The sequence below is a fragment of the Astatotilapia calliptera genome, chromosome 23, assembly GCF_900246225.1.
Source record: "Astatotilapia calliptera chromosome 23, fAstCal1.2, whole genome shotgun sequence".
Lineage (NCBI taxonomy): Eukaryota > Metazoa > Chordata > Actinopteri > Cichliformes > Cichlidae > Astatotilapia > Astatotilapia calliptera.
The window spans coordinates 30900506-30918664 of NC_039323.1; the positions used below are offsets into that span (position 1 = coordinate 30900506).

The 18159-nt window shown below is 39.5% G+C and overlaps 1 protein-coding gene across 2 annotated transcripts in view; it reads left to right on the top strand.

The window, feature by feature from the left end:
* The window catches only part of LOC113016306 (collagen alpha-1(XXVIII) chain-like), a 41904-nt gene extending 26719 nt beyond the window's left edge, over window positions 1–15185 (top strand). Inside the window, exons 17-36 of one of the 2 annotated variants that reach the window (XM_026159045.1) lie at window positions 1098–1166; window positions 1773–1841; window positions 1957–2028; window positions 2809–2877; window positions 2965–3036; window positions 3146–3214; window positions 3704–3772; window positions 5808–5876; window positions 6512–6580; window positions 7525–7593; window positions 9095–9163; window positions 9301–9369; window positions 9461–9541; window positions 9742–9777; window positions 9856–9892; window positions 10057–10614; window positions 11890–12176; window positions 12261–12435; window positions 13884–14078; window positions 14240–15185. In XM_026159045.1, the coding sequence (XP_026014830.1) occupies window positions 1098–1166; window positions 1773–1841; window positions 1957–2028; window positions 2809–2877; window positions 2965–3036; window positions 3146–3214; window positions 3704–3772; window positions 5808–5876; window positions 6512–6580; window positions 7525–7593; window positions 9095–9163; window positions 9301–9369; window positions 9461–9541; window positions 9742–9777; window positions 9856–9892; window positions 10057–10614; window positions 11890–12176; window positions 12261–12435; window positions 13884–14078; window positions 14240–14247 (2211 nt within the window). In that variant the 3' untranslated portion in view covers window positions 14248–15185. The remainder of the gene's footprint in view (window positions 1–1097; window positions 1167–1772; window positions 1842–1956; window positions 2029–2808; window positions 2878–2964; window positions 3037–3145; window positions 3215–3703; window positions 3773–5807; window positions 5877–6511; window positions 6581–7524; window positions 7594–9094; window positions 9164–9300; window positions 9370–9460; window positions 9542–9741; window positions 9778–9855; window positions 9893–10056; window positions 10615–11889; window positions 12177–12260; window positions 12436–13883; window positions 14079–14239) is intronic. The other variant, XM_026159046.1, reaches the window with a different exon arrangement.
* The last annotated feature ends 2974 nt before the right edge of the window (window positions 15186–18159 follow it).

Genomic DNA, 18159 nt, shown 5'->3' on the forward strand with positions numbered 1-18159 from the left:
CTCAGTTCATGGGCAGTTATTTTGCGCTTTGGTTTTTTCACACGCTTCTTGCGACCCTGTTGACTATTTTGAATGAAACGCTTGATTGTTCGATGATCACGCTTCAGAAGCTTTGCAATTTTGAGACTGCTGCATCCCTCTGCAAGATATCTCACTATTTTTGACTTTTCTGAGCCTGTCAAGTCCTTCTTTTGACCCATTTTGCCAAAGGAAAGGACGTTGCCTAATAATTATGCACACCTGATATAGGGTGTTGATGTCATTAGACCACACCCCTTCTCATTACAGAGATGCACATCACCTAATATGCTTAATTGGGAGTAGGCTTTCGAGCCTATACAGCTTGGAGTAAGACAACACGCATGAAGAGGATGATGTGGACAAAATACTCATTTGCCTAATAATTCTGCACTCCCTGTATTTGTTTACTAATAAATAAATAAAGAAGCATCTGCTTTGAGCTACTTTTTCCCTATTCTTTGATAACAAATGACAGAAAATATGATTACATGGTGTTGCTTTATTAATACAAGCTTTTGATCAACAATCATAATTTAACCAACATGATGCAGAAGTGCATACAAATTCATGCTCTGACACAATAACCACAGCTAGTGGAAACTGTTGGCTGCTGACAGCTTAGCCAAAGAGTTTTTCACTGTCATCAAAACATCAGCTAATTGCTATCAGAACAGGTCTGGTTCTAGTTCACCATTCACTCACTTGTGGAAGAGAGGGAGACAGGTGTGCTCTCACACTGGGCTTTGTGTACAGCTGAATTTATTTAAAGAAAAGGCTTCATAATAGGACTGAAAAAGTCTCCATTAATCACCTGATTATAGAAAATAATAAACCAGCCTACTGGAAGAAGAAAAACTTTTCATGCTAAACTGTTTTTAATTTTAATATGTGTTTAAACCAGAAACATATATTGCACTGAACCAATGAAATCATTTAAATTTTGTGTTAGAAGAAAAGTTTGCCTCCTTCTGATGTCCAAGAAAAAATTCTAATTACTCTGCCTTCAGCAAAAACACTCCCTGTTTACAGATTCCATTCAGGCTTCTTTTAATTACTGCATTTATTCATACCTGCAGGGCATAGAGGGTCCAAGGGGGCCACCGGGAAGCAGAGGTCCACCAGGAGAAGGCATGCCTGGGCCCAAGGTTTGTACATATGCTCAAAATCTTAGTGGTAATAACAAGGGGTCAGGATTTCTATGTGGAGGCCACAGAGTTTATAGTTGGAACTGGATCATATGACCCTGAAACGTCACATAGTTAAGTGGTATAATGCTTAGCAATGATGACTTAAACTGCAGGATCTGGCAAGCTGATTAATGATTTGATAGCCAAGCAAGCAAGGCTGATGCTTTTAGTCACATTTATCTCTATTGTACGTGTTCTGCTCTCAGCACTGAAGACAGAAATTAAAGGTTAACCTACAATTGGAGCGATACTGTATATCCACATAGATTATCAAGTGTACAACTGGGTGAGGATGTTAAATCAAAGTAAATTGAATGCTAAACTGACCAGGTACTCAGTCCGTCCTGTATTTTAAGCTGTTATGTAAACTTTCATTGCAAGTCTTCCTGGTGTCTCAGCATAAACGCTGGTGTGACCAGGCCTGTACAAAATAATGCCAGCAAGTATATTTTCTTAAAAAATACGTGGCTCTCTGGTAATAGTCCGCTTAGCAAATATTAACAATACTGGTGTAAGTGTTTTAGTAATTACGACAAGATGTGAAGATGTTATTGCCTAACACAGGGAGACCAAGGGTTTCCAGGTGAAATTGGTGCTCCAGGGGAGAGAGGGGCTGGAGACCCTGGAGCTAAGGTGAGTTGAAACCATTTGGTAAAAACCCACATCAGCAGCAGTTATCAGTATACATTATTTAAAGTATTAAACATTCCCTCCATAAACTCATACAGAGCCACCAATCTGTCCTCAGGGTGAACCAGGATCATCAGGAATGCCAGGTTTGCCTGGGCTTCCAGGGGAGGATGGAGCCCCTGGACAGAAGGTAGTTTGAAGATGTTTTAACCTGAGCAAACGCAAAATGCAGTTTTTAAATGATCATTTTATTTATTAAGGGAAAAAGCTATCCAAATCTATCTCGCTGTACATGGTAATTCAATTTTCTGTTGTATCAAAAAATCCCTTAAGTAAAACCTGTCTGATCAAGTGTAGTAGGCTAAAAGGTCTCAAGAACCAATGCAGCATCCCATGATATATAGAAATTTTCTAAAGATAGTTGACATCTATCAGTTTGGGAAGGATTATATATCCATTTCTAAGGCTTTAGGACTCAATCAAACCACATTGAGCTCCATTATGAACAATGGTGGTATGATTGTCTGGGGATTTGCTCTTTTAGGAGCTGGACAACTTGCCTTAATTGATGAAACCATGAATTCTGCTATCTGTGAGAAAATCCTGAAGAGAATGTCCAGCCATCAGTTCATATCCTGAAGCTCAAGCCCACTTGGCTTACTCTGAATCACTCAAAAACAACCAAATGAAGGTTTTGGGTTTTTGAAAAGTCTCCAATTAAAAAGTTTGTGCAAAGAGTGAGCCAAGATTCTTCTGCATTGATATGAAAGACTCTGAAGAACTGCAATTCAGCAACTGCCAGTTGCTGAATTGCAGTTCTTACTAACAAGGGTGTTACAACCAGGTTAGCAATATCTATTATTACATTTTGTTTGATGATGTAAAACATGTAAGTATGACAAATAGGCAAAACATTAAAAAAAACAAAAACAGGATGGGGCCAAATACTTGGATGCATGTGTGTCTTTAGGGCGAGCCCGGAGCTATTGGCCTAAGAGGGCCAGATGGCGCTCCTGGAATTGGTATCCAAGGTGAAAAGGTAAAAAAGTAATATTCCATATTTCATTTTCCTGCAAGTCAGTAAGTAAGTCAGACCAGTGAGTATATTCCTGATGTGACCTTCAAGGGTGACCAAGGCCAAAGAGGAATCAGAGGCTTGACTGGGCCGCCAGGCATTGCTGGACCCTCAGGACCAAAGGTGAGCAATCATTAGGCCATCATTAACATTTACCTGGAAAGAGATAATGAGAAAATATCCTCTGTACGTTTTTGGTCTTAACCAGTTTTCATACAATAAACTTTGTCAGGGAGAACCAGGAGCGCAAGGCAGGCTGGGTTTGCCTGGTCCTCCAGGACGCTTCATCACTGGACCCAAGGTATAAGATTCAGTTTTACTGAGCCATCAGTGTAAGACTGCGGAGATTCGTCATGTTTTCTTCACATTTTCACAAAATATGTGGTTATTATTTTAGGTTGTTCCAAGACTCTTTGTAGAAAGAAACATTGATTCTCCTGATGCACGTAAACTTGTTATTGGCATTATTGTTATTGTACTACATACATACTACATTATTGTAGAATCTCTGCTGTGATTTGGCACTATATAAATAAAACTGAATTGAATTGAATTAGTATGTTTTGTTCGTAGCATTAACCCATTATTAAACAATATTATCAGTGGTAGAAGTCTTTAATTTGCTTCTAAGTAGCAACAGCACAGTTGCACAATGTTCTACATTTTATATTGTATATACAGTGTCTATTAAAGTTAACCTTTTTATATTAGATGTACAACATCGATGTTGCACATCTATGTACAACCTTCTGTACTAAGGGGCAGCTTTGTTACTAAAAATGTGTTGTAGGGTGATCCTGGTCCAAATGGCCCTCCTGGTCCAGTTGGGGAGACTGGCTATGGACTTCCTGGTCCTAAGGTAAAACATATAAATATGTATTGCATTTCTATTGGGTGCCTGCCTGTAGAAACAAGCATGAGTCAGATTTTCGAACAAACACATTTAAACATGTGCTGAGTGCGTCCAAATCTGGAAAAGAATCAATAATCAAACAAGTAATGAGGGGCAGATCAGGAAACACGTGTTTGTGCTTTCATCATCAAGGCCATTTACAGTCCATCTAGAAAGAACAGAGAATATGTCAAAAATTAGGATGGGAAGCACAGCTGTACATCCTGTCATGCTTTCCATACGCTAACATTTGCTGAAAATCTCAGCTAATAAAATGCTACAACCTGTTTTTATGTTTTGCTCAATACTTAACCCTCTCAGGCTCAAATTAAGTTTTTGTTGCTAATGCACAAAAGAATACCTGCAGTGGTACTTCTAAGTAGAGATGGACCGATCCGATATTACGTATCGGTATCGGTCCGATACTGACCTAAATTACTGGATCGGATATCGGAGAAAAATAAAAAATGTAATCCGATCCATTAAATATCACGAAAGCACCTCACAAAACTTGCAACACGCCGTAACTCACCTCAGAACGTTAGCAGTCGGAGCAGTATGCATCACGTGATAGAGCAGCTGTGGCATGCCGGACCTGTCGGTGGTCTGGATAGCATGTGGAGCTTCGCTAGCAACCTGGCATTTCATCTCCGACAAAGTTATCCCCGAGAGAAGTAAAGCAAGTGTGTAAGTCCATCTCTGAATGTTTGTAAAGCATTCCCACGTTAAGCTTAACAAGCGACTGCCTCTCGCTCTCCGGCTGCTACTTCAATCGTGAAACTGCTTAAATGATCAGCTGATCGGCTTTTCTGTCGCGAGTCCGTGTCTCTTGTTTGTTTTTGGCCCACTTTGCACCAGAAAGAGGAAACCAGCGGCTGAACAACAGCAGCACGTTTAAGCTTGATCAGCTGTTGTTAGAATTTATTTATTATTACTTTCTACACCAGGATCTTTTTCTACGTAGCTGACGCTGGTAACTGTGCAGGGGCGGATCTAGCAAAGTTTAGCCAGGGGGGCCGATAGGGCATGAACAGGGAAAAGGGGGCACAAAGACATACTTTTCTTTCTTATTCTCATTTAAAATGTCGAGCTTTTAATAAATAATTATCTGACACCCAAAGTTTTAATTTGATGTAAAATGAATAGAAGTCAATTACTGTATATAGTAACTATTACGTCTAATATATATACCCTAGTAAGCTATAGTACTTTTTACTTTGGGAAGGTACCATCTGTGCAGTCTGCAATTTTGTTGAAGAAAGATGTTGAATCTATTTAATATTTCTTGAAAAATAATTGATTTCTGTGCATTTTTTTTCACACTGCATCAAATTAAGGTTGATTACGTCGATTAAGCATCATGAGGTGGAGTGTGAGGGGTGGTTCCCTATTTTTTATTTATTTATTTTTGTTGTTGCTGGGAGTTGGAACCCTATTAGTTAGGTTGCTTAATATTTACGCTAAGTACTCTTTAAAATACCAGAATAGGGAGGATGGTGTAGGTTTAAGTTTATTAGATTGATCAGTTTTGCTGAACTATGAAATATTTTTTTTGTATACAGGTATAACAGAATAGCTTTAGTGTAGTTGTTGTTTTAAACTTGAGTATGAACTTGCAGACTTGCAAAATGCAGCAAGATATTTTAAAAAACAGTTTTGTTGATTAAAAAACACTATATCGGATTCATATCGGTATCGGCAGATATCCAAATTTATGATATCGGTATCGGTATCGGACATAAAAAAGTGGTATCGTGCCATCTCTACTTCTAAGTAAAAAAAACCTCATAAAATATGTATGTGGGGTAATCAGGTTGTTAGCTTTTACTTGTTGCAAATCTGCAACGCCTGCCTTGAGAGGGTTAATATAAGGGACCAAGCAAAGGAGCATATGTGTCCATTTATGTGCATATTCCACTTTAGTTTGTTTTGCAAGTCTGTAAATCTCTTTGTATCCTTTGTATGAATGAATTATTGATTCCTATGTATCTGCCTCCTGTAGGGTGACCGAGGAGATCGAGGCCCTCCAGGCCCATTTGGTCCCAAAGGAGACGGCTATCCTGGCCCCATGGTGAGGAGCTGATTTAGACAATGACATATGTCTCCTCATAAATCTGTACACCCATACCTTTCATCTGCATACTATATCTAGTCCTCCATCCATCTAGCATTTGCCTCTCTTGTACTGCCGCTCAGTTCCAACCCTCTATCAATCAGTGAGACATTTATAACCCAACTTTACAGTAGGTGGCCCTTACACATATCCTGAGTATGTTTCCTTTAACTTAAACCAGAGGGAGATGAAATTAACATGACTTTCATTAAGGGCAGTAAGAATAAAGGTGGTGCCTTAAAAAAATAAGAAAAAAAATCACTTACTATATTTTACTTTCTCATTGAGGGTTGGATATGAAGATTGAAACCAAATGTTTGGTCTGTAAACCAGATGCTTAGCTTACCTTAGCATAAAGTCCGGGAACAATGAGAAGCCGCTAACCTGGTGCTGTCCAAAGGTAACAAAATCCCCCTGTGGTGCTAACTGTTCCAATTTTTACACATTAAATCCTGTTTTATTGCATTATTTTATAAAAGCCAGACAATTTCTTATTCAATTTCAAGTATTATACTCTGCTTGTTTCAGAGTACAATATTAACTTACTCTTCTTTCTGGAAATCCATACTTAAGTTAGCTTTTTGCTTTTTCAGGGTCCTCCTGGGCTGCCTGGACTTCCAGGAGAACCTGGGCCGGAGGGAGTGGGCGTTCCTGGACCGAAGGTGAGAATGTGGATCCATAAGATAGAACTTTCCAGCGTGCATTTCTTTCAAATGTCAGTGTAAAGTTGGGTCTTTGTTTAAAAAAAGTTGAGAATTATAGTAAGGTTACAGTAGGTTTCCACACTTTCCAGCAGACTTTGTGGTTTGTACAAAGGTCCCAGTATAGTGATGTGTTGGTAATTTGCAGGTCTACATAGTCATTTTAAAAATATGTCTACACACTAAAGCTATATGAAATCAATTCACTTCCATTTTCAAATCAATTTTATTTATATAGCACCAAATTACAACAACAGTTGATGTGCTTAATAAAATTGTAAGGTAATGACGAAACAGTACTGCAGAAAAACCCCAACATTAAGACAATACCCTATCAGCACACACTTGGCAACACTGGGAAGGAAAAAACATAGGAACTATGCTAAAGGACCAGCAACAGCACAAACATGAATAACAGAAGCCCACATTAACAGTTGTTGCTGTTTATGATGCTTCCCGCAGGTTCAGTATACAATTATAACATGTAGACATGCGGTCTGCAAAGCTCCTGGATCTGTCATACAGTATTGTGATGATAGTTAGTCACTGCTTATAAACATTATGGAATTCATTATTGGTTTGAATGCAAAATTCAATCAAAAATGTCCCATGTTTCAAAAATCTTGTAGGATGTAAACCTTATATGACATAGATGGTTCTTTCTGTGAGGTCAGAATTTAGAGCCAAAGCCATTGTCAAGTCCTGGTAAGATGAATTTCCAAGTTGTGTTTGAATCTGCACTGAAGATAAGTGAGATTATCTCACCATGGAAAGATTTGGTCTTTTGTTTAGGGAAGCTAATTAAGGGAAACACGATTTTAGTCAGTGCACGAGTTTGTTTGACAGATTGTAAATTGCTGTGCTGTCAGTGTTCATCTATCTTTGCTGTGCATTCATCTTTGCAGGGCGATATTGGATTTCGAGGGTTGCCTGGTTTACCAGGACTTCCAGGTGAAGGCCTCCCAGGACCTCTGGTAAATTTAAAACCTTTACATTTTTCAAATCTTTAACCTCTGCTGTTTTAAGCAACTCCCTTTTACCTGTTTTGTAATCAGAAATATTATAATATTATTCATTTTTATTTGGTTTTTTATTTGGTTTATGGGAACATGAGCCGAGGACAACATTCTAAGATGTTTACTTGAGAGGAGCCTTTTTCAAATTTCTCCTAAGTACTGCCAGATGGTTGTGACTGAGTTACATTCTCTGAAGAATAACAGGTTGAAAAAAAAAACACAGTGCATCGTCTTCTGTGCAAACATGCCCACAACTGGGCTGCTTGTTCATTTTTTGGTGGCATTTATCGTGATTTTTCCAACAGCACTGTGACACATGGGTGCAGGGTGTGAATCTCCACAGACATATGTGTCTGATGAGAAACACTTGGCCTAACAGGCCTTACTAAAAGAACACCCGGCACCCCGCATGTCCTCACATATCATATCCAGATTCCCCACAGGCTTCAGGCCACTGTCTGTGCAGGTCCGAGCTCTGTCAAAGTCATGCAGCAGTAGGCAGGTTTTAATTGAAGACGCAAATAATAGGAAAAAATGGGAAAGCAGAGCACACTGACACTTATCAGCTCTTGTCCGTGCTGAGAAAATGGTGATGTGAAACATTCACAACAACACTGGTAACCTTGAAGTTGCTGCTCTTTATTACAAGAATACAAAGTGTGTTTCAAACTCTTATAGATAAAGTAAATTTTTTGTTGGGTTGAGTTATTAATTGCACATGTGATATATATAGCTGCTATTGCCTTTTCTCACATTATGAAGTCAACCCAAACAGGAAATGTATTACAGTCAAAATCTTTTGTGGGTCATGACATCAGATAATTTCTTGGATTAAGCTGTTTTCACAGATGCACTGCAGCCCAGAAATCGAGTTGTCATAGCAGCATACAGACAACAAAGCATTCAAAGTAGAGGAGTGTACACATGTCACACATGCATGTGCAAGATTGAGTTGTGTATGTTTTCTAATCAAAATCAGTAATCTTATTTTACTTATTTTCTTTTTTTTAAGCCATTCAAGAAAAATTGAGGATATTTTGCCAACTTTAAGCTTTAATACTGAACACAGACAAGAGAAAACACATTACTGAATTCACTTTGGAGTTTGATGATAACTGGTAGCTGCACGTGACTTGAATTTGCTGTAGTCATGACTAGTTGACATTCAGTCATGACTACAGCAAAAGGCTTAAGTAATAGAGTATTGTTCCTGGCTTTTTTAATAACATTCCACCTGACAGGTGTCTCCCTGCCTACACCTCGCCACAGGTGGAGCCTGTATACTTATGTGAACAGCAAGTCAGCAGGTCTGCTGCCTTGACCCCAGTAACTGTGCCATTTGTATGGCTGCAACAAATATTTCTTTCATAAATTACAAATCTGCTTTTTTGTCACATTGTAGCTATTTTGTAACTGACCTTGAGCTGTAGTTATATAAGCAACATGTTTTGACTTGCAGGGTAACCCTGGGAGACCTGGTCCACCTGGGCCAACAGGTCCTCAAGGGCAAGGAGTTCAAGGGCCAAAGGTAGGCTGTAATTTATTGTCCTTGATAGACATTCACATATCTATAAAATATCAAGACATCCAGGGCTCTGTGTACTACCTAAACCTGTAAGTATCTATCACAAGCTGTAACACAACTGCCTTGTGTGTTTGATTCAGGGTGAACAGGGGGCCCAGGGTGTGGTAGGACCAAGAGGAATACCTGGAGAAGGCTTTCCTGGAGCTAAAGTCAGTTACTGTGTTACCCGGGACTGAATGTGGGGTTGTGAGCATTTATAATTCTTTGAGTGCTGATGTTTTGCAATGTGGTGTGCAACAGGGTGATCGAGGTTTGACAGGGGAGAGGGGGCTGAAGGGGATCAAAGGAGATGTAGGAGACCCTGGAACCCCAGGGCAACCTGTGAGTGACGCTAATGATTCCTTCATGTCTCACTTTGTTGTGTTCTGTTTTGTGATGGCTGGGGAGAGGGCTCCAACCCCTGAACCTGCTCCTATTCTGCTTGTTATCGCTACTGACATTTGTCTGCCCCATGAAACTGGAAGATTTGCAGAAACAGTGACACTTTGTGAATAAACGTTTTTTAATATTTTTGATCCTAGGGCCGACTCGGTGCCAAAGGTGAAGCTGGCCTCACTGTGAGTGTCATGTGTTCATATCTGTATCGTTTTACTTTTTGTGATTATCCATATGCTTATATTGTGTATTCATTGCAGAGAGAAGACGTCATTCGATTGATCAAAGAGATCTGTGGTAAAATATCTTTTGATAGCATAAATATTGTAGTAGATTTAATTTCTCAATGAAAGCCACTGTGTCATCTGATCTGTAAAGTGCTGGATCCAGTTCCACAGACTGGAACTCATCAATGTGACATTTCCGCCATGATCTCATATGTTGATGTGATGTGATTCTAGGATGTGGGATCAAGTGTAAGGAGAGGCCTATGGAGCTGGTGTTTGTCATTGACAGCTCAGAGAGTGTGGGGCCTGAGAACTTTGAAATCATCAAGGACTTTGTGAATGCATTAGTGGACCGGGTAACAGTGGGCCGAAACGCCACCAGGATTGGCCTGGTCCTGTACAGCCTTGAGGTGAGAACTGTATTCAACTTGGCCCGCTATGTCACCAAACAGGATGTCAAGAATGCAATCAGAAACATCCCATATATGGGAGAGGGCACCTACACTGGTACCGCTATCCGCAAGGCGACGCAGGAGGTCTTCCATAGTTCACGTTTGGGAGTAAGCAAAGTGGCCATCGTGATTACTGATGGGCAAACCGACAAGCGAGAACCAGTGAAGCTGGATATAGCTGTGCGAGAAGCACACGCTGCCAATATTGAGATGTTTGCCCTGGGGATCGTTAACACCTCAGACCCAACGCAGGCCGAATTCCTGAAAGAACTGAATCTAATCGCATCTGATCCAGACACGGAGCACATGTTCCTCATTGATGACTTCAACACCCTGCCAGGTAAGAGGCATTTTCTTTACTTACCCTTAATATGAGTCTTTGTTAATGAGTTGAGTTGCTTGCTGATTGTATTCTGATTATATTCCTATAGAACAGGAATGATGTCTTTGTAAAAAGCAACATAAATGTGATTTTCGGTGATTTATTACAGCTAACTGTAATAAAGCATTCTTCAGCAGCATCCTTCACAAAATGTGAAGAATTGACTGAAGTATTGTGATAATATCCCTAAGGAACTGAGACAAGAATTCTAAAATTAAAATAAAATAATATCCTCTGGCAAATTAGTTGTATTCATTCAGCACAGCCAAAATAGCATGAAAAAACCCCCGTAATGGCACAAAATGTCCCCAGGATTACCTTAGGGATGTCGTATTGTGAGTTGCCTGGTGATTCCCGCCTGTAGTGAACCAATTTTTAAAAAATAGATTTTTCCATTTTTATACGGATCCATTTATATGTGAAGTGCTTGTGTGACTTGAAATCTACAATTTTTGTGTTATATTATTAAAAAATCATATCTTAACTTATATCTTATACAAGCTATTTTAGACACCTATTTAGCGCACGTTTATGTACCCTATAGTTACATTTACTTTTTTTTTTTTAACAATGCACCAAGTCTAACTACAGATATGCAAGTCACATATACTCATTATTATTTAATCTAGGCAGAATAACCTCATAGTGGTTTCAAATCTCATTAGCGTTCTGATCTTCCACTGTTAGTTGGTTAGTTTGTGGTTAGCCCTACTGTCTGTGGCAATCCATAATTTAGCATTCTATGTTGATGTGAGTGACAATTTGAAGAAATAATGGATTATGCATCTTCAATAACACTTCTGAAGAGCTTAACCTAAACCAGCCAGCTACTGTACTTTTGCACACTTAGCCAGTTTGGTTTCACTGTAGCTTTGCACGTTACTGGAGCAAAAGTAGGCATTATTATAATGAATGTAGTGTGTTCACGACCCGGAATCTGCTAATTAGCAGAAGGCAAAGCTTTATAAAGGCATGGGCGATAGGAATGTTTATTTCTCAAGTTTTATCTGTTACTGGCACTAAATGAAGTATATTAGTATTCCACCTCTGCATATGACCTGTATGTTTGTTTGTGCACAAAATTAATGCAAAGCCATCTGATAGTTAGAAATTTAACAGAAAAGAATTCCTAAAAAAATCTTTTAGGCTATGTCTGGCGAGCGAATAGTGACAAAACAGTAATTAGTTAAATCCTTTTTCCTAGTTCCTAACTTCTGTGTCTTTGTGTCACAGCCCTCGAATCCAAGCTGGTCAGCCAGTTCTGTGAAGATGAGAATGGAGCCCTAATATATAACAGAATAACTAATGGCTACAACGGCTATGGAAACAATGGTTATAATGGGAACAAAAATTTAATCAATGGAAAGTATGCTACTGGTGGCTATGGGTACAGGCCTGTGACCCAACCGGAAGTAGAGAATGGACGTCAGACTGGTATCAACACTGGTATCAGCACACACAGCCATGGAGGAATGATAGAGACCACCCAGCATGAGATTAAAGGATCCAACAAAGTACATGTATGAAAACAAGAATACATCTTTATATGTACATTACACACATTTATTATTCTAACAACTGGTTTCTGTTTTTTTCCTCAATAGGAAGGAGGGGTGCAGCGTGGGGACACATTTACCCACAGCACCTCAGACAAACATCTCTCTCCATCCAGGGAACACTCTTCATCGTCATCATCATCTTCATCCACAAGCATAAGTACAACATCCTCCGGTGTTTCTGTACAGTATGTACCTGTACCAAGGCCAGTTCTTCCCAAAGGTATATGAAGTCCAATACTCTGCTCTACTTTTCTATCTTTCTTATGAGCAAAATTATTTTTATTACAGAGATCCAAAATAAATAAATTCCCTCACTGCAAAGACATACCATGAGCAAAAATTCAGTTAGGACCTCAATATTTAAAAGACAATACACATACTATGTGTATCTGCCCTCACATACATATGAACTCGATTGATGTCCCATTCATAAACAATAGGGTTTAATATGACATTCAATTCAGTTTTATTTATACAAGGCCAAATCACAACAACAGTCGCCTCAAGGTAGACCCTACAATAATACATGCAGAGAAAAACCCAACAATCATATGATCCCCTATGAGCAAGTGGTTTGGCAACAGTGGGAAGGAAAAACTCCCTTTTAACAGGAAGAAGCCTCCAGCAGAAACAGGCTCAGGGAGGGGCGGCCAGATGCCACGACCGACCGGGGTGAGAGAAGGAAGACAGGATAAAAGACATTGGCCAAACCTTTGCAGCTGTTTCAACTCTTCTGGAAAGGTCCAATAAAGTGCGACTCTCAGTGTGACTGTGGCCCAAGGTGTTACAATCAATGCAGTATATTTACAAGGTTAAATAGAGCTAAAGGTTAGCAATAAGTTAGCTAGCTAGTTGACATGTTAAAATGATATGTCACGCTATAACTAAACTATTTTTTTTCTAAATGTACATTATCCTTAATTAAGGACACGAGAGGAGGATAATACTTTATTTATCACATGATAGGAAAATTCTTTATCTTTTAATAACTTTGGACTAATGGCAGCTTTCAGAGTTACTTAAAATACTTAAAATGGACCTAAAATGATACGCCACCTCATGGCCACAGTATTTTTTTGTGACATGAATATTTTTTGTAAGAACCTGCAAACAGATGTTAATGTCAACAACCGAAATGAATAATGGCACAGAAAATTACTTATGATATCAGATAATTACTGAAATCCAAACCTCTGCCTTCAGTGTGGGGGTGGTACATAATAATCCGTTCATGTTTAAATGTTTTCTGTGTTTTGCACCCTGTTATATTTTTGTCCGTATAGTGCTGATAGCAGTATAGTATAGTGCTGATAAGGGATAGTGACACTGGGGCATTAAACGAATAGTCAGCAATCTCAGTTTTGAGATGGCTGCAAATGTGGTGTGATGACACCTGATGGAGTAGATGAAGCTCCTTTGGAGTTCTAGTCCAGTGTGCTTTGAGTACAGGCAGCAGAAAGGGAGCAGCTTTCGTTGATGTGGCCTTTCTGCTGTGTGTGCAGCAAGGTGAAGAACAGGGAAGCCAATTATTTTTGATGCAGTGTGGCTGATTTTGTGCAATCTGCTTTTTTCTGACAGCATGGTGAAGAAACGGAGCAGAAAGGGCCACTCTGAGGTTAGATTAGGTGGAAACGAGTTCTCTCATTCATATGACATCTTCTCCTGCAGAGACTGTCCCCTTGGACCCCCGCTGTGGCTTGGTTCTGGACCAAGGTACGTGCAGGGACTACAGCATCCGCTGGTACTATGACAAACAAGCAAACGCGTGCGCCCAGTTCTGGTACGGAGGCTGCAATGGCAACAAAAATCGATTTGACACAGAGGACGAGTGCAAGAGGACATGTGTGGAAGTCAGATCAACTGGTATGCTCTCATGATTTATGTCAGCCATATTTTTGTCTTTTATGTCTTTCACACCTTGCTGCTTTATTTGCCTATTTCATGACTGAAATATTGAGGCTTTGACACTCCGCTTCGATCCAAATGTTTGGGAGTATTGACTTTCTCATATATTTTTTTTCCAGGTGGCTGAGTGAGGGCATCCGTCACACATCTGCCTACATTTCGAGGAGGGGCAGCTATGACCAGCCATTTTTCACAGGGTTATGTGAAGTTTTAGCATAATTCTCAGGCATATACATGTACACTGATGTTCTGTATCATCTCCACATTTTTGCCTCCTCCTCCAGGATCTCTTGTAATTACAGTGAAAAAAAGGAACGTAGCATGGATAGATAGGGCAGGAGATCATCCGTCTTCTCTCAGGAATACAGATGAGGGCTGGCTCGTAGCGTGTTAGGAGTTCCAGAGGACTTGACATACCCACAGATCATTTTTTTCATACAAAGCCTGAGTGCTGCAAACGTGTTGAAAAGATGGACTATAACTAATAACTCCAGTGCTTCATGACTTGTCATATAGATTTAATTTCCTTACTCAATCACTCTGAGGTCTATTAGTACATATTCACAAAAAACTAAAAACACACAGTAGAGATGAAGCTTCTCATCCCTTGTATCGATCAAATATAGTTTTTTTTTCCTTTTCATATATATGATTCCTAACTTTATGGAATCTTTTTGAGCATTTGAATGTGTTTTTTCTTAGATTTACTGAATGAAAAATGTTTACACTGTTTCACTTCACAAGCTGTAACAATAATGGAAATACATGCATGTATACTCACACACACTGCCCTCTACTGGGTAACAAGTATTAATGTCATAACTGACGTCTGCTGTATGAGCAGAAAACCTACTGTTGAGCACCCCATCTTTGTTGCAAGGCTATACTGACTGCATTCATACATACTGTACTAAGTGCTACATGGTCATCATTTAATATCAAACATTTTTTAATTAATCATTTCTAAAGTAATATGTGTAAAATGCACCAACGTTATTGTATAAACATGATTTGGAGTATGGGGGTATTTTTTCTAAAATAAAGCTGACTTTTATTCTTTTCCAATGTCTATATTTTATTTAAGCCTTCCTAAAAATCCCAAAATTGATCATATAAAAAGTGTCCTAACATCGGCATTTGTAGTATTTATTAATATTATTAGGAGAAACATTTTGACTGAGGATGTTTAAAGTTTGGAACATGTTTCATGTTATCAGTGCGTCGATTCAACGGTTCATCAAGGCTCATAATAAAACCAAATTGCTTTTAGCGTAGCAGTTCATGGTTCTTGATGGTTAATGGTTCAAATATGAACATTAACATAGGCTTTCATAGACTGAATATAAAAGATGGAATGCTCCGTGACTATTTTCATGATGACTTCATGAGCTCCATCAATTATGTTAAGTCACATTAAATACAACATGAAATTATTTTTGTAAATGTTGGTCAGCATTGGTAAGAAAGGAGAGTAAATCAGGTAATGTACCAAGAGTGGGTGGTGTCCATTGGTTTCACAGTCAAATCATCTCCACAGTTGGGATGCCCCATTTGAAAAGGGTAAAACTTTGTTTGTGATCACTGCTGGCTTTATTATTACCGCAGCCCTGTAACCATTTATATTTGTGTTGAAAAACACCAGAATCTGGGCAATGTTCTTCTGACGATACGCGATCATAGGGGAAAAAAAACCTCTGCATTGGCGCTGGTACAGAATATAAATAGCTTCCTGTTTAAACTTCTTCTAAGTGATCGCTAAGGGTTTTACATCTTTCTGTTGCAACATTCTCCTCTCTGTAATCGGTTATATATTGAAATGCCTGTACATGTCTTCAACCTGGGCATGCTTTGTGTGCCAGGTTACAAAGGCCCTGGTGGGTGACCGACCGAAACAACTCCATCTTTTATAAAACAAGTAAGCACCCAACGAGAATAAGGGGCCAGTCAGAGTAAAATATAATTTAATTTTGATCCACTTTTCCCAACAGTAATTTTTATACAGTCCCTTAATACCCTGGACAAATGGCTACTTAAATGTGATTTCAATATGGTGTAAGTGTGCATAATTAACCTCCTGTGGCTTTAGGGAAGTGGCAGAGTCAGCTCTATCCTTCTCCTTAAATTACATTAGACACTCCTCGACAAGTGGCATAGTGTGATCTATCTTTAGCGCTGCCCACGGGAGAAATGTTACCTAACTCTACACACTCCTCACTTTATCAGGCAACAGGAATAAGACTCATATTGATTCAGACGCACCAGTAATTACCTTTTTTAATTGGCATTTTAACATCTTGTAGTAACTTCTGCGGTGTGACCATCCATCCATTCAAGACCAAGGAGATCAAATAAATGTTTTCATTTTAAAATCATCTTGGTGAATGGAAGAGTGTTTTAAAAGGTTCAATAGCGGAGTGCCACACACACATGCTGACACATACCAACAGCCAACAAGGAAAGTGCTGAATAATGCTGATTGGTGGAAAGAAGTTCTTCTAGAGACAATTTTTGCTGTCATTATGCAAAATTCACTCATATCAATAGACTCCTGCTCATGTGAGTAATTTACAAGAACTTGCCACATTAGCTTATTATTATCCTGAATTTTTTGTGTTCTCTGTAAAGTGCACAAATGCACGTTACAAATGACCCATTTGTGGTGGACTATCAGTCTGCTGTAATCAATTAGCATTTGATTTCCATGAATTGATTTTGAATTTCATTTCTTTTCATTTCTCGTCAATATTTTTCTGTTTGACTTCGAGCTCAGATATTAGCATAAATATAAATGTTAATATTGTCAGTTAAAGTGAATTGTTGATGCTATCTCCATCCATCCATCTTCTTCTGCTTATCCAGGGCCAGGTCGCGGGGGCTGCAGCCTAAGTAGAGAAGCCCAGACCTCCCTCTCCCCAGCTACCTCCTCCAGGTTGTCTGGGGGAACACCAAGAGGTATATAATCTCTCCAGCATGTCCTGGTTCTGCCCCAGGGCTTCTTCCCGGTGGGACATAACACCTCACCCAGGAGGTGTCCAGGAGGCATCCTCGTCAGATGCCCAAACCACCTCAACTGGCTCCTTTTGATGTGGAGGAGTAGTGACTCTACTCTGAGCCCCTCCCAGATGGCTGAACTTCCCAGCCACTCTTCAGAGGAAGCCCATTTGTGCTGCTTGCCAGGCATAGCCCGAAAAAGGGACATGGGCAGGGGTGCGCATAAGTGGTCCGCAGGTGCGCATGCGCTGTCAAAATAAAAAACGCGCACCAGATAAGAAGTTGCAATGTCAGAAGGAGTCTGAACCGCAAAAGAAGCGCTTCTGACATTTGTTTGGAGGTGGAGGAACACCAAAGTAATTGCTTAAAGGAGCTTGCTTCTTCGACATCTTTAAGTGTTCTAAACAAATGTTTGTCCTCCTCCAGAAAATTTAATGTATGCAAACATGCGCTGCAACTTCTTATCTGGTGTGCGTCTTTTATTTTGAAAGTGCATGCGCACCTGCAGACCACTTATGTGCACCCCTGGACATGGGCCCATCTTCCTGCAGGCCCACCGCAGGAGGCACTGTAGGGGTCGGGTGCATTGTGAGCGGTGGCCAGGAGTGGAGGCCCTGGCGGTCCAATCCCCAGCTACCAAGACTTCATGCAATACTATAATGTTAAAATACATCAAACAGAAAAACCTACTCACAGTTAAACACAGGTGGTTTTCATTTGGAACGAAGTTCACCTGAAAGTTCTTGTGTGAGTATCATACTATCTCATTTCATAAGCCTAAAAAAAGCACTGATAGCACTTTTCTTTTATTATCATAGGTTTACTTATTTAGGCTACTTTTTTACTATGATAAAACAAGAACTTAAGAAGGATGGTATCATAACGTTGGGGGAATCTTTTGGTCCTAGGTTCAGATGTGCCACAATTTAAAACTGACTTTATATTATCTGCAAAATCTGATATCAATAATATAATGTGAAGCAATGGAAATTGGAGTATGTTTCAGTACAAAAGCACATCAGTGGCTATAATTATCTGAAAATGTAAA